The sequence below is a fragment of the Stegastes partitus genome, unplaced genomic scaffold (assembly GCF_000690725.1).
Source record: "Stegastes partitus isolate 25-593 unplaced genomic scaffold, Stegastes_partitus-1.0.2 Scaffold231, whole genome shotgun sequence".
Classification (NCBI taxonomy): domain Eukaryota; kingdom Metazoa; phylum Chordata; class Actinopteri; family Pomacentridae; genus Stegastes; species Stegastes partitus.
In genome coordinates this window covers 625194-641848 of record NW_007577962.1, presented here as the reverse complement: position 1 = coordinate 641848, position 16655 = coordinate 625194, and the positions used below count along the sequence as shown (strand labels likewise).

Sequence of the window (16655 nt, the reverse complement as noted above, 5' to 3'; positions counted from 1 at the left end):
GAGAGACCTCATACACATAAATAATAAAACTGGCTTCATTTGCTCGAGGAAGAATGAAGATATTGAGAACCAAAATGACAAGCGTAGATAGGATGAGTGACATTGTGGATATATGAAACGCCCTTTTCGACCAGGAGGAATTGGATATCTGCAATACATGTACAGTCTGGCTATTAAATGTTAAACGGACCATGGGACGTAGGATGCTGCTCTCCTAACTCAACTTTTAGCCCAAAAACATTCGGAGCGCTCATGCAAACAACTTGAAATTCAGCATCGCACTTGCTTGGCATCCTAAGCAATACACCTGCCGAGTGTGAAGTGGATACGATGAACAGCTGATGAGAAAGTGACAGACAGCCTCACACACAGACATACAGACACTGATTCCTTCATGTGTTAACAGAGATTTAGTTCTATTAATGGCGGATGCAGAATACATTAAGAAGACACGTTGGAGGACACTGAAATCAAAGACGCCGCCACCAGTGTCTAAGTGGTATGAGCTGGCCATGGAGAGCCCTTTGGGGCCGACACCCTGCCGGAACAGATTGGCTCTTGTGTGGCTCCATGCGAGAGCTTCGTGGGATCATTGCTCCACAGCTGGTTGGCTTAGCCTCTGGGGATGGAGATGACATCTGCATCTGCACATTAACTACATCCTCTTTTCTCCAATGCCTCGAGTGTTCCATCCTCAGAGAGCGTGCGTCGCAGAGAACGTACGAAGTCATCGTTTGTGTTCCACGAAATCAAAGCTGAAAGGTTCTCTGGAAGCAATTTGCGCAACAAGTACTAAACGGTGATCCTTTCTCCAATTCCCCATCGCTAAAAGCCTCTGATAAAATAACTTCGAGCAAAGTGCTTTGTTCTGGCGGCACATGTGGACAAGAGATTATGAATGGGCGATGCTCTCCAGTTTCACTTTCCTCTTTGACCGGAGAGAGGAACTCACTGAGGGAGGATCTGGGTATCCTCTTCTGGGAGATTATGGAGGTTATTTCTGGATTTCCTCCTGAGGACAACAGGTAGGAAAAAGTTTAGACTCCAACTGTTTTCTGGGTCTCGGGGAAAGTAGGTCTACTTGTAGTGAACACCATTGCTTTCATGTCTCTGCGAGAAAAAAAAGGCAGCGTTTAGCCCCGAAAGCTCAACCAGGAGATGTTCACAGTGTTTAGTTGAGGGATTACCTTTTACAGCTATGTAAAAGAAAAGGAGTCTCATCCCAACAGGAGTCGTACATTTACAGATGCAAAGTAAAACCGGCATGTTCTGGATGTGACCCACCTGCCTTTAGGAAAGCCCAACACACAATACCGCTGAAATAAAAGAAACCTGACTTGGAGTGCAGAAATAAGCAGAAAAACCAGCTGAATGGGCTCCTGTGTAGGAACACAGAGCGGCTGAGCTACACATTCTGGTGACGCTTTTTTTTAAAAAAGAAAACCAAACCAGCAGCCATTTTGGTGACACTGCAGCGACAACCAACACGAGTGAAAAGCAACAAACAAGCGATTCAACCGTGCCCGCTGCATAAGCAATACCTGCTGTGTCTCTTTGCGGAGAGTCAAACCCTAATGTGTCTGCATTCGATGTTTCTGCTTTAACAATGGATCCCACGATGTCTTGAATGGGAAAAAGGGTCACTTGTTGTGATCGTCCCACATATGATTACCATCACTCTAGTTCTGGTTCACTCTTACTCCCACAGCAGGTAGCTCCTTTTTAACAAATAAACCCTCAACACTCCCTGCTTTGCACCAAACAGCAGACAGACACACTAGCTGGTGAATGTAGCAGCTGAAAAAACAGATATTTCCCTTAGGAATTTGCAGACAGCCAAATACAACTAAAAGCGGAGTAGACATAACATTAACGTTGCCCATTTCACTAATACCTTTGCCTCTTTATTGGGTCCAGCTGGATAAAACTAATGCATTCTCATACAACGATTCTGCAGCAGTCCTCGATACGACTGCATGATCACTGTGAGGATGTGATTTGTGTAACTTTCTCCTCTGCTGCCACTATCTCACTATGGGAAACAACAACAACCTTAAATCACCTCCACGATATAAATGTTTTGACGAGCATCTCGCAGTGAGGCACAACTCCCCCATCACTATTATGATTGAACACCCTCGCTTAGCTCCTCCCAAGGCGATCGTGATTGGTTTAGGGAAATGCAAACAGGCCTGGGTGTTTTCCCTCCCTGCATGAATGATGATGAGGTCCTACGCAAGATTACAAGGGACAGATTTAGGTGAGCTGGTCCCCCTACAGGATGTGTTGTAATGGGAAGATCATCTACGGCACAGATGTGTTGGTGAAAAATGACAATCTGTGCTACCCTGCAGACTTCTGTTATGAGCAGGTCTTGGTCAAACCAAGGCCAAACAATGACTTGGTGGTGGGATGTACCAGAATAGCAACAGCAGTGTCAGAATTCTGCCTTATCAGCCACACTGGTATAACCCCGCTAACTGCGTCCTAACTCGGAATCAGGAGGATGAGCCATTGCCACTCAAGCCAAAAATAAACATTGTCCTTAACATGACATATCCTCTGTCTCAAGAGCACCCCAGAGGGAGTCACGCCAGTATAAGGTTAAGGTAAGGTAACAACAAAAGCAAATTTGTTGTCCACAGTTAGGGTCAAGGTTAGAAAAGCAAGTGGAATTTTCCTCTACATGCATGTGTTTCCCCCCATCAGTCAGTAACTTTACTAAATCATTAGTTGAAGTTTATGACTTTAAGCAAAAATATTTTTCCACAGACTCCAAGAATATAAAGTTGTAATAAAGTCGTAACATCTAAACCAGTTGTTTTCGAGGAAAGCTGTTAAAATGAAGTCTGTGGAGCATTTCGTCAAGTCCAGCATCGGTTTCACAAACCAAACTCATGTCAGGGTCACCAAGTCGATAAAAAGAGAGACCAGGGTTGAGCTTTAGTCTCTGTTCCTTTATCTGACTTCCACTTACAGCACTCACGGTTCAAAGCCTTTCATACAACATCCGCTTTCCCACAACCTGGAAAACATTATCCCTGTTCCCTTCAAAGTAATAGCGTCCTTTGTGTGTGAGACTTACAGACTTCGTGTACAGCACAATGCTTCATCTTCTGGCGCATCAGCACCACGTTATTATTATTAGTATCGGGACTTTGAAAGGAATCTGCAAGAAAATGAAGTCTTTCTTCAGAATAGATTTCCTGGTTTGAATGTTACGACTTTATTCTTGTAAAATCCCAACTTTTTTTCTTGTAAAAAACTTTATTCTCGTACTGTTCCGACTTTATTCTCAAAGTCTGCGGAAAAATATGTTTCCTAATGTGGCCCTAATGCTCATTTTCTCAAATAAAATCAAACAAATAAAGAAAAAATATCCATAGCTTTAAACAACGTTGACATTCTGAAACGATTCACCAGACCACATCCAACATTGACTTTCTAAAAGTCAGATCTCAGCATCACACGATCCAAAGTACAACATTTGATATTTTAAAAGTGAAACATAATTGACTGTCTGCTCAGTACGTTTGCTGGCAGCGAGCCCAGCGTCTACGATTCAAATCATCCACTGAAACGGGATTTGAGAGGCAATTTAAGCTCTAAATTAGAATAATTAGAATATATGTCACGAGATCCCCGGTAGACCTCTTTAGGAAACGTTTAGCATTGTGAGAACTGGAACAAATATTTACCCACATGCCGCTGACACTTTCGTCAGACGACTCAGGGCCCACCGAGCTGCCTGAAGTGTTTATTAATGTCAATTGTACAGTGGTGATAATTTAAGATTTAACACTTTTTTTAATCTATTTTTTTCCTGTGTGTGTGTACTGTGGGTTTCAGCATTTACAGAGGCTTCAAAACTGACAAAAAATTACAACTTTTTCTAAGATAAGAAAGTTGCAAAATACATTTCTATGTTAAAGAGCTGCACATTTTTAATGGGTTTTCTCTGTGTTAAGCATGAATAGTCTAAGCTGGGCTAAATTATTCCCAAACATGATGCTTTAAAGCCCCCCGTCTTACAGCAACGCATGCACCAAACACCTGCAGTGACCTCAGAGCTTCTCCGCAGAGGTCAGACCCACCAGGGTGAACCCCACCATGTAGAAGTATCTGGGTTATCGAGGCTTTCCACAGCCAAAGCCCAGCAGAGTGTTTGTTGTAGTGATGTATGATGTTCGCACTTCCTCTTATTTATTTATTTCCTTCAACAGCAGCTCTGCGACAGCCTTGGGTGTGTAGCTCTCTTGGAGACTGGAACAGCTGCCAACAGATATCTCCATTCTCTAGATTAGGCCGCGAAATAATAATAAAAAAATAAAAAAGCGCCGCTCCTACACCGGCAGTATTTTAATGTCAGAATATTTCCACATTGTTACCGTCGGCGGTTACATTCAAACCAGCGCCAGCTTATTGTGCTGTCAGTCACTCTGGGATTAATGTCGACTCCTTGTTCGAACGTTCCTTTTAGCACAATTATTTCAGCTTCTCTTCATCCTACCTCATATGCGATGATCTTCTCGCTGCTGGACCTCGGGGGTGGGATCGGCTCCCAGTACACTTCGATCTCAGAGGCTGACACGGCTCGGGCCCAGACCCTCGACGGGGCCTCGGAGGGCTCTAAATGGCGATGGATCATGAATTATGCATCTTTGCAATAAAGGCATGCGTTTTCGAGAATCACCACGATCAACTACACGCTCACCTTCCTCTGCGGAAAACACTCTGGCAACGCGGCTGAACGGCCCCTCGCCCACGCTGTTGTAGACGCCCACCGTCACCTCGAACTGCGACAGGGGCGCGACGCTCTCGTTTCTGTAAATATATCTGGATGCATCAGGTGACGCCAGCACTGTCTGGATCCAGGTGCTGCTGCCAAGCGGGCGGAAAGCCACAACATAGCCAAAGTCCTCTCCGCTCTGCTGTTCCTCTGGAACCGGCTGCGACGGGGACAGAAAAAAAAAGTTACGCCTTTGACCCAAACAACTGTGAGCAGAAATTAAATTAGGGAGCAAAGCAGAAATAGTGTTTTATGTCTTAACAAACTGTGGAACAAATGCACCGATACAGCACCTTCTCTGCTCTTTGGTGCACGTCCAAAAAATGTAAAGTTGTCACCCGCCTCTAGATTTACACATATGAAATTTTGGACTCGCCCCGTATCTTCGTTTTGATTTACACAACAGGGGGGAGTCGGCGGGCAGCTAAATCAGAAAAAGCCCGGGCCTTTAATTAAAAGCCATTCCACTGAAGCCAGACCACTGCAGACACAGTAACTCTGCCACAATTCCATTCTCATCAAAAGAAGAATACTCTGTCACAATGAATGCCCACTCAAAAAGTGCCCATGATCCTCTTACCTCCCACATAATAACAAGTTCTCCTCGAGTTCCTCCACCACCGCTCACGTTAACTGGTGCAACCTTGGGAACTAAACAGACACAAAGGGAACTTATTCACTGCTTTTTTTTTTTTGGCTGTCTGCTGCAGGTGTAGAACATTCTGCTTAAACCTCACAGCTTTGGATATTATGCAGAGCTTCTTATTTACACAAAAGGGGTTAATAATGCAGGGGAGGAATTTGTTTCTGCTGATAGCGGCGTTGCAGCGCCCGCTCACGGTGCCGTTATTAGCCGAGCACCGCGTGTCAGCCCCATGCGTGGAGCACAACGGGAAACTTGTTCCCTTGTGATTGAATCAGCGGGATGGAATTACTCAGCTAACCAGCTCCACAAAAAAAAAAAAGAGACACTTTCATGTCGTTGCTTCGTGGCATGTGCGAATAGGTTACACTTTTCTGTTGATGCAGCCATTAATTAATCCTGACACATGTTCCTGAGTGCCAGCTTAGCGTTAATACTTACATGTTTAAAAAAAAAAAGAGCAATTCAATTTTCACTTATGTCGCACGTGACCGAGGAATCAAAGCATGAAAGCCAAGCACAGATTTGAAACATCACAGGGAAAGCGCAGCTAATCAAACGGTTAAATTACACTGTCCAAGTGGGACTGATTAATTTGTTATGAAGTGAAACAACAAAAATCGAGAGGGTACCTGCTGCTTTGGTTCGAATCTGTTTTGACGGCGTGCTGGGTTCTCCGACACCAACACTGTTGATTGCCACCACCCTGAATTCATAATCCACCCAGGGGTTCAAGTCTTTCACCGTTGCATGCATCATCTGTCCAGGCACAGAATCAGGAACTAGGATTAAAGAATTTAGAATTGAGATGTGTTGTATTTTTGTTTTATTGAGGCACATTTCACATTTGGTCTCCAACAAACAAACATTTCAAAAACCAGTGAAGTACATCAAACTGAAATGATGACATTTGTAAATCTTTTAACACTATTCCAATTACAGGATGTCAGCGGTCCAGCAACTCCACACGCTCTGTAATTATTCTGGATGTTGCACGGTAATATCTGAATCTCACAATGCAATTTTAAACACAAATGCAATTAAATAAATGGAGCTGTCAGACAGGGTGGCTTCAGTTAAATGTGACTGACACGAGCGAGTCGAACGTCGCCCTGCAGTCGGTTTGTCGAATCTGTTTCCTGTTGGTAGTCTGACACCGAGGTTGAGGTTGCAGAAGGGAGAATTAATTTGGGTCTGAGGAAAATAAGCCGCTAAGTAGTTTGGATTATGAAGAATATTACAACAAGGCAGATATTTAAAAAAAACTTTGCTTGAAATGTGCATTAACAACTAAAAGACCTATACAGGTAAACAAATTAAAATAATCAGGATTTAAGAGAATTAAGGCCATAAAGCATTAAAAAAGGAGGTTTTAATAAGCTGGAATAAAAGCTTCTAATGCCACGTAGAGAAAACACCACGTACCCAAAGCATCAAATATTAAATTATGTTTTCCCTGCTGACATGGTGTAAAAAAAAAAGGGACTATTATAAGCTTTGATAATTTAATTTATTGAAGGGTTGTTGTGCTAAATTGCAGCAGTTAATTTGAAATTGCTGATTGTTGTATCCCAGAACAAAGACGGCTCAGAGTGCAGAAGATGGCTAATGGGTCCCTCCTAACAAACTAAAAAAAGAAGTTATTACATGTTAATACTCCTACATCCTACAATCTGTCCACGTATAGCAACTGTTTGACTGATTAGTTCAATAACCTGCTGCAGTATTCAAACACCTACATGTGTTTTATTATCATTATGCTTTTCAGTAGATATGCTTCTTGTAACTTTGCATTTCTTCGCAAAGGGTCACTCGAACAAACCAAAGTCGTCTGTGGCTCTATCTCAGGGTTATCTCAGGTTGGGCCTGAACAGTCAGATCTTTAACAGAAGTGCTGTTATATACTCGGACAGTTGGAGTTTGAAGGATGAAGGTGTTCATCAGGCAGGAAGGCTGAACTCTGGGTTAGAACGGAGAATCCACTGGGTTTGAAGCTTGATTGTTTTTGGGGGGATATCTTGAAATTTGATGATCCGTTTTTGTTGAAATCTCTCTGTTGTAAATTTAAATGTATTTATTTATTTTTAACCACGACGTTGCAGCTATTCCATCTTCATGACAAGATAGTTAACCCTTTAGTTCAGCCCATGAAGAAATACAGTGGAGTAGAAAAGATGACGATAAGGAAGAAATAGAAAACAGTAACATACTTAATAATAATAATAATGATAATGAAAGAAATACATGAAGATTTTCAGGTAGTGTCCAACAATACAAGAGGAAGACACTTTGTGGAAGATTGAAGAAATTTTACAAACACTAGAATATTCGCTAAGAGTTTTCTTTTTGTCTAAATTGCTGTCAAACTGTTAAATATGACGGGTTCTCAGGCGGGCTTCAGTTTAAACATATGTTATGGCTGCCGGCCCTTCCTTCTTTGTTGTGTCTTTTTCTGTTTTTGTATTTTTTGTATTTAAGTTAAAGAGCACCGTTATGCCCTATTTCCTCAGTTTTTTGTGTCACCAACTCCTGTAAATAAATAATTGTTACTTTTAAAACCAAATACATCTGGTTCTGTTACTTAACAACATATTACACACTGTATTAGATATTAGACGATTTTTTTCATCTCCATTGTCGTCTATATGCTTACTCGTAGAGAAACTTTGAGTTTTCCATGTAAACTTTAAATTCTAAGTTAAAGTTATTTGTATAAAACACTGTAGCCTTCACCTTTAGGTCAGTCAGGCTCATTTGCTCTATATGTAATACTGTTGGGTCCTAACTTTAATTTTTTAATCTAATCAGATACATTTACATAATGAATAACATCACAAGGTCCTAACCTTTATATTTAAACTTGCTAATACTTAACACTTCATATATTTCTCTACTCAAGAGCACTTTGGCTGTTGTTTTACAAGTGCTACATGAATAATGGTGACTTGATTGACTTGACATTTGTCAACTTCAGGAAAAAAAAAAGGTCTTTTTAAATTTTCTGTAGGCGCAGATGAGCTATTGACAGCTCGCTTCATACCTCCACTCATTAGAGGAGTTTTTCTTTTATACATGCTCTGAGAAACACCCTAACGTCTCCTAAATGATCTCAGATTCACATATTACCGTGCAAATCTTCAGCATTGTCACAAAATCAAAGTTGTTACCTGTCCTCACAGTCTGCCAGCCGATGGAGAAGGGAGTCCTGGCCTGCACCATGTACATGGTGACGGGGCTGTGGTTGTCAGTTCCAGAGCTCCACGACAGCTGCACGGTGGTGTCAGTGATGTCGCTTACCACCAGGCCCTCCGGAGCTCCGGGGGGTCCTGCAATATCCAGAGATAAGAAGAGAGACACCTGCATCAGCATCGATGCACGACAACAACAACAAAAAAAAATGTTCAGGTTACTTCTTCCACAACTCCGCTAACAACCACAGCTCAGGGATACAGGAGGTATAATGGCTTCTACTGGGAGCACTTAATAGTGTAGTTCAGCAGGTTGGATCATCGACTGGATCCGTTTATTTTGACATACGGCTGCATTGTTTCAGCTTAACTTGCTTTATTAAACAGCATTATTATGTCCCTGGTCACTCAGATGGAAAATAGAAGCTCTATCCAACCAAGATCCTCAGTAGATTGTTGCAATATAAACCTAATATATGAACCTGATGTAATCTGGTAATAGCACTGTTGCCTCGCAGCTAGAAGGTTGCTGGTTCACGTCCCGGTGGGGGGAGTTTGGTGATCATTAGTGAGACTGTATAAAAAACTAAAAGACATGCAAAAAGTCACTTACAAGAAAAAAAAATACAATTAAATCCAATTTATCAATCAATCAATCAATCAATCAATCAATCAGTCAATCAATCAATCAATCTTTATTTGTATTGCACTTTTCATACAAAGAAAGCAACACAAAATGCTTTACAATCATTAAAAACATTAAAAACAAGAAAACTCGTCCCTCCATATATACATATACACACACACACACACACACACTCTCACCACTGACAGTAGGGACACATGACATGGCACTGAGGATTGTGGGAAACGCTCCCACTGGGGGCGTCCACACTGGGAGGAGCAGCAGGCTATGACCGCCGGGTTACCGGCACCCAGACCCCCCCTCCAACCCCGACAGACAGGAGGACCCCCACACCGAGGTGGGGAGCCCCCCAACCAGCCGGGCCAAAGGGACCCACGGACCCCAGCAGCAGACCGGATACAGCCCCCAGTGTGGAGGACCCCCCCCCCGCAAGGAAACACTGGAGCTAAGAAGAAAAACTTTGATAAAAGGCCTGATGAGTAAAAATAAGGAAAGAAAGTTAAAAGAAGAAAAAATACACAATAAAATTTAATAGAAAAGAACATAATGAGATCACCAATTAACGAGTTTGGGTGATTTTTAATCACTTTATAACCCAGATAAGATTGACTCGTGATGTGTTGTTGCATCAGCTGTTACTTTCAGGTCTATTAGCGTTAGAGTTGCTGCCATCTCTTGCTCTTTGTCAGGATGACAGCTGGTGAACTTTTGTTTTTCATTTAAAATGATAAACTGAAGTAACGTCAAGGCTGATAACATTATGGCTGTAAATGCTGTGTTTATCTAATCGGCTGTATGAAGGTTGCAAAAGCTTATTTTGGTATATTTTAAAAGCAGCAGTCAAATATTAGTTAGCACTTCCTGAAGGAGTACATGTTTTGTTTAAATTTCTGCTTGTGATGTTAGTTGTTATACATACTGTGATAAAGGATTTAAAAAATGGGAACTTTGAACTCATTTCAAAGTGTGATTTGTACATTTTTGACTATAGGAGCTTGTGTACCGTAATGTCTGGAATATTGAGGCACCTGAATTTAAGCCACTAACTTTAAAAAGAAAACAAGTTTGTACATATATATGCTGCACTTGTCTATAAGCTGCAGGTGTCCACGTTGTAACATGAGATATTTACACAGAAACATTTTTTAAAATTTTTAATTAAATACATACCGGTAACATACACAAATATGTACCGTAAATGCTTTTTTTCTGAACAGTTCCTGTAACACGTCTGGTTAAAAAAAAAAAAAATACAGCAGCCTACCATGAAAAGTCATTGATCGCTATCTTCATCTTCCTCCTGCACTAAAACTATTAAAGTCGTCTTCTTCAGTGTCGGAACTAAACAGCCTCACAATTACTTGGTCACACACTTCCTCAGTCTCTCTCGAAGTCACTTTCGTCTCGCGGCAAATTCGTAAAACTTGTAAAAATCCATAAATTAGCCACATCATCGTTTAATCCGCAGTGTTCAAAGCGTGTGAAAAAAATAGGAGCTTATAGTCCAGAATTTACGGTAAATGGGTTACACACATACATAAAAAGCATCTTAATTTTTATGCCATGGTAACTAAACTTAGCTGACATATAGGTTGAACAGAACACAAGGAAAACACCAGTTCCCTTCAAAGTAGATACACTCACATCATTACAACCGGGCATGTTTAAGTACTGCAGCCAGTGTGGCTTCGGCTCAGGTGCTAAAGTGGTTTGCAAAGTGCTTTTTAGAACCGCAAAGGTTAATAATGTGAAATAATAAGTGCAGACCATTTAAATATTTAATTAAAAACTGCAATTTAGATGGAACCCCTGCACTTTCTGCATAAGCAGCATGAATCCTGTTTACTTCCTAATTGTAATAATTAGGCTGCAGAAGAAAAATGACATAAATCAAAGTACTACTGAAAGACATAAACGACTGGTGGTAATGGGACATGTTATAGGGTTTTTTTTCTTTTTCATATGAATATAAACAGTTCTGTGATTTTGAACAGCGGAGAAAAAAATGTAAAATGTGAGAAAGTCACTGAATATTTTCCTTCATGACTTAATTAAACTTAATTTTCCATCCATAGTGATCATTTATTGTGGCCACTACAGACACTACCCATCTGTAATCCCATTGGGCTGTTTAAACTAATACGTAGTGCTAATATAAGCAGCGTATGAGCTTCTTTTGCTCACTAAGCATTTCCTCTTCCTCTGTGTGGGCGTGGTTTGGCTGTTTGTGTTTATATGCATGTTGTGCAGCAGACACAGTGGGACGACTGTATAGGAAATGTGTGTATTTAAATCGACCATATGCTGTCCTGTGAGGACGGTAAAGACGTACAGAAGATAAACATGTTCTGTTTATGGAGCCTGGTGTAACCAAGGAAAAAGGAAGACAACATTAATGACATGGGATTTGATATAAAATAAATAAAAAATCAATTTAGACAAACAGGATGGGACTTAAATAACTGACATGAGCAGTCCTGTCAGTCTAGTGTAGCTCTGTGCCCTCAGTGGAAAATAAACAACTGCTGGAAGTTGGTTTCTGATCACGCATGCAAACATACAACCCGTATGGAAAAGCCGCCCAGCCTTTGTTAGCCGCTAATCTGAAGCTCCCAGACAACAGCACAACTTTCCTACTTGGTAATAAAGTTTACTCATTATTCAGAAACCCTGGCCTGAACTTTCTCTCTCAATTTGATTATGTGTTTCCATTTAACTGGCTGTGATTATGACTGACTGTGTGAATGGTATCAGTGTGGCTGGCTGAGGGCGCCACACTCTCCTCCAATTTATATTCCATGGCTAGTTTTTTTTTTTTTTTTTGGTGCCTTTGTGAATGAATGCCAAAAGCAGGTGTGCTTTGTTGTGGAGCCTCACATTTTTTTTATTGGCACAGTCTTCGTGTTTCCAGGTTAATTTTTTTTTGTCAGTGGTAGGTGTGAGTGTTTTGGGTTTATAATGGGAGGAAAAAAAAAACTAATAGGATGTGACTTTTTATCAGAAGTTCTCACAAGCTTTTAAACGTGAGACAAAATGAAACGTGCAAATCGGAATAATGGAACAGAATGAGGGACTGTTAATTGTGTTTTTTTTATTTTTAACTCAAAGATGAAGCTAAAAAAAAAACTGTTGAACAAAAAGGTTTCAAGGCAAATGAGCGACTGTTTATTGAATGTAATCAGATCATGTATTACAACTAATATCATTAAAACTTGCTTGATGACACATTTGTTTATTGGTTACACCGACATAAAAGCTGAACAAACACTGTCCAACCCGAAACGGATTTATAATATGACTGGATGATCCATCCATCCACTATCTATACACCGCTTAATCCTCACTCGAGTCATGGGGGGCTGGAGTCTATCCCAGCTGACTCAGGGCGAAGGCAGGGGACACCCTGGACAGGTCCATGCAAACCGGCGACCTTCTTGCTCTGTGGTTAGCACCGTTGCCTCGCAGCTAGGTACCCGTTTTGCATCCCGGTGAGGACATCCGGGATCTTTCTGCGTGGAGTTTGCATGTTCTCCCCGTGCAGCGTGGGTTCTCTCCGGGTTCTCCGGCTTCCTCCCACACAGTCCAAAAACATGTTGAGGTTAGTTGGTGATTGTAAATTGTCCGTAGGTGTGAATGTGAGTGTGCTTGGTTGTCTGTCTCTAAGTGTAGCCCTGTGATAGACTGGTGACCTGTCCAGGGTGTCCCCTGCCTTCACCCTGAGTCAGCTGGGATAGACTCCAGCCCCCCATGACCCTAGTGAGGATTAAGTGGTGTATAGATAATGGATGAATGGATGTTGCAAACCCCTGGATCTTAACTTTTACTTCCTACGTGCCAACACCGGTTTTTCCTTTCCCTGCAGAGTGAATGCATCCTCTTTCTTAGTCCTGCATGTTCCAACTCTAACCCATTACATTTAAGGTGAAGCTCCCCCTGTAAGTGCAACATGTCAGGCCAATAAAACCTTACAGTTGTAGCAGGAATTCCTAAAACTCCACCGTCTCTCTGACCCACTGCACGTCCTGTTGCCTGGAAGTAAATGAGATCACTGCAACTCCATTTGCTGTACTGCACATTTTACGACGAGAAAATAAACATCTGAGAAGCAGCGTGAGAAAGCATTTTAAATCTGACACCACAGAACGCCGGCTGACTGTCTCTCGCGGCACAGGTAAGGTGTTGACATTCATCATCTATTCATGAGTGAACCGAAGTGTTAGCTAACAGGAACACTGGCTATATTTATCCCAACTGCCAAACTGGAGGGGACGCTGCTATTTTGTTGAAGCCTTCAATTAAAAGTTCGCTCAATCAGATTCTGACTAATTATTTTTTTTGTTATACTAACAAATCCTAAGGAGCCTGATGGAGTTCACAACCTTCCCTGGCAGAACCCGAGAAGCACAATGAGAAAGACGCATTAGAAACAGCAACATTCACATACAGCTAGATGCTTAGACGTTAGGAGGATGCTGGAGAGATGGAGGGAATTACACGATCAGCGTTGTAGCCGACAGATCTACGGACCTCCTTGACGCTGTCGCCCATATTTTCTCCGCTGGTGTCGCTCCTCTTCAAGAAGTCTACCTCGCGACACGCACTTTTCTTAAACATAACCACGTAGTTAAGGTGCTTAAACCCAACCAAAGAGCAAACAAAACTTAAGTCACAACATGAAATAATGCTCTGACAGGGGACACAAGCCTCAGTCTCCTGGGAGAACCCACTGAGCCACCGCTGACAGTTGAGGCTCCGGGTTGCTGAGCAGAAGGTCGGCGTTTGAGCCCCGCCGCTGCCAAGCTGCCACTGTTGAGCAAGGCCCTTAACCCTAACCTGCTCCAGGGACACCTTATCACGGCTGACCCGGCGCTCTGACCCCCAACCGAGATATGCAAAAAAGGGAGAATTTCACGGTGCCGTAGTGTATTTGTGACAAATAAAGGCTTCTTTTTAAAGTGGAAAAAAAGCTCCTATCAGGGTTGAATGTTGACTCGAGTGGCACCAATGTGGAAAGACACCTTGTGGGTACCTGTGAGATGCCAGATGCTTGGACGAAGCAGCAGCTTTGAACGCTGTGGGTATTAGAGCAGGTGGTGTACCGTTGTGTTCCAACATCCAGTGTGGCTTGTGAAGAATACACGGGGTTGAATTAGCGAAAGAACTTTAATTCTTGCATGAAGATGGACAATTTTTTTTTAAAAAGACATCTATCTATCTGCTAAAGTCATCATAGGTATTTCACTGTTAACATTTAAACTGCATCAATCTGTTTTTTTTTATTTCTATTTTTATTTATTTACTAATTATTATTATTATTATTATTATCATTATTATTATTATTATACTTAAAGTCTATTTTAATCTTCTGCTTTTTTAAAAAAACTTTATTTTATGTTCACTTTATTCTATTGTACCCTGCATTTATTTACTTATTAATTTGACTTATTTACTATTATTACTATTATCCTCATTTTTAGCCTTGTGTTTATTGTTTTAGCCTCTATTTTCTTTATTCACTTGTTCGTTTTCCTTACTTGGATGTGGCATTTATTTTTTTATTTTATTTTATTATTTTTTAACCTGGTGTTGTTATATTAATTTTATTTATTTATTTTTTTAATATTTCTTTTTGCTAAATTGGACTAAATTTAAAAAAAAAAAAAAACAAACAAACAAAAAAATCTATTTATGCGCTGAAATCCTCATGGGTATTTTACTGTGAACATTTAAACTGTATCAGTCTGTTTCATTTATTATGATTATATTTAAAGTCTATTTTTATCTTCAGCTTATTTTTAAACTTTATTTATTTTATGTTAATTTTATTCTATTGTACCCTTCGTTTATTTGCTTATTAATTTTACTTATTGACTACTATTATTATCATATTTAGCCTTGTGTTCATGGTTTTAGCTTCTATTTCCTTTATTCCACTTTTTCCTTATTTGGATGTGGCTTTTTTTTTCTGGTGATGTACTGTTCTGGTACTAATTTATTTTGAAAATCTTTCTTTTTGCTAAAAAACTTAGTTTGCAAAGTGTTTTAATTCTTGCATGCAGATCTGATCTTTCTGAATCGCCCTACAGCTTTTTTTCTTTTATTTTATTACTAATGTACTTCCTTATTATCTCCTAAAGTGAAATGTAATGATCTCAGAGCCCGTGGGGTACCGACAGCATAATACTTCAATTTCAAACGGTTGTCAATCTGAAAGTCTAATAAAGCTGTTTTCCATGTTGTTGGTATTTTTTTTTTCTTTAATCCCCAGAAAGAAACGCCCGCAAAACCTCCACAGAACGCTCCACACAACGACACGTACCTCTGACAATTAAGTCTGCTGCTGCTGAAACTGTGTCGACTTCAGTGTGCACCATGCACACATACTTCCCAGAATGCTTCAGCTGAATGTTCCTCACCATCAGGTCACCTGCAAATCCCTACAGACAGAAACACATAAATATGAAAGTCCTGGAGAGAAGAAAAAAAATAAAACACCAAAAGCAGCAAAGCTAAAAAAAATAAATAAATATGGAAAATCCTCAGGAACACATTAAATTTTCTTTCTCAGTCATGTGCTGTAAATCCTCCACAAGAGAAGAAGAATTCACCACAGAGCAACCAGGAAGGAGGAAACATGACAGTCGAGCAAAACAAATTAATTCAGTTTTACATTGTGAGGAAGGCTACACAAAAATGACTTGTTTTGAAGCAGCTTTTTTTTCTTTTTCCTTTCCTTTGGATCAGTGTTTGTTGTGTTTACACTCAAAGTTCAGATGAATGACTTTAACGAGAATTTTCAGAGATGCTTTTTGCACTTGACTGCCGTGAACACACACACACTGGGGTATTTTTTTTCCTCCCAGCAAAACCTTCCCTTTGTAGTAGTAGTAATAAATAAATGCAATTTTAAACAGAAGTTGTGATTATGCTCGGTGCAGAAAATGTCAGCGCTGTGCTTCAAACTTGAGGACGGCCTGGTGTGCTGGAACCCAGAGGAAGCCCAGACCTTGTAATCAGAAACAATGTGCGCTCCTTTGTTGATTGATTTGCTCGTACGCTGAGAAACGCCATCCCGGGTTTTCTCCTCGGACACTTTTCACAGCCTAAACTGAAACCCTTCTTGCAGAGAATTAGATGAGAAGATTAGTTCGACTCGCATGTCTGAGAGTCGGGGAGACAATTGAGGCGTTCATTAAATTTTAACGTATACGAAGCTAGCAGGAGGTTAGCTTGGTTTAGCATAAGGCTCGTTGAGCATCACTAATGTCTCATTTTGTAGAAGCAAGATTATAATAAAACCAGCCCATAGCGTGTGTGTGGCTTTATTAGCTGTTGGCAAAACAAACATTTGCTACCTTTGGGCAAAGCCCAGCTAGCTGTTTCCCTTTT

General features: G+C 40.8%; 1 protein-coding gene across 1 annotated transcript in view; it reads right to left on the bottom strand.

The window, feature by feature from the left end:
* Positions 1-16655, bottom strand: part of cntn6 (contactin 6) — a gene marked incomplete at its 3' end in the record, with an annotated part of 75124 nt that overhangs the window by 30808 nt on the left and 27661 nt on the right. The window contains exons 13-18 of the mRNA XM_008281354.1: positions 15586-15703; positions 8600-8758; positions 6065-6214; positions 5370-5440; positions 4715-4949; positions 4511-4629 (exon numbers count right to left, since the gene is read on the bottom strand). Of these exons, the coding sequence (XP_008279576.1) occupies positions 4511-4629; positions 4715-4949; positions 5370-5440; positions 6065-6214; positions 8600-8758; positions 15586-15703 (852 nt within the window). The remainder of the gene's footprint in view (positions 1-4510; positions 4630-4714; positions 4950-5369; positions 5441-6064; positions 6215-8599; positions 8759-15585; positions 15704-16655) is intronic.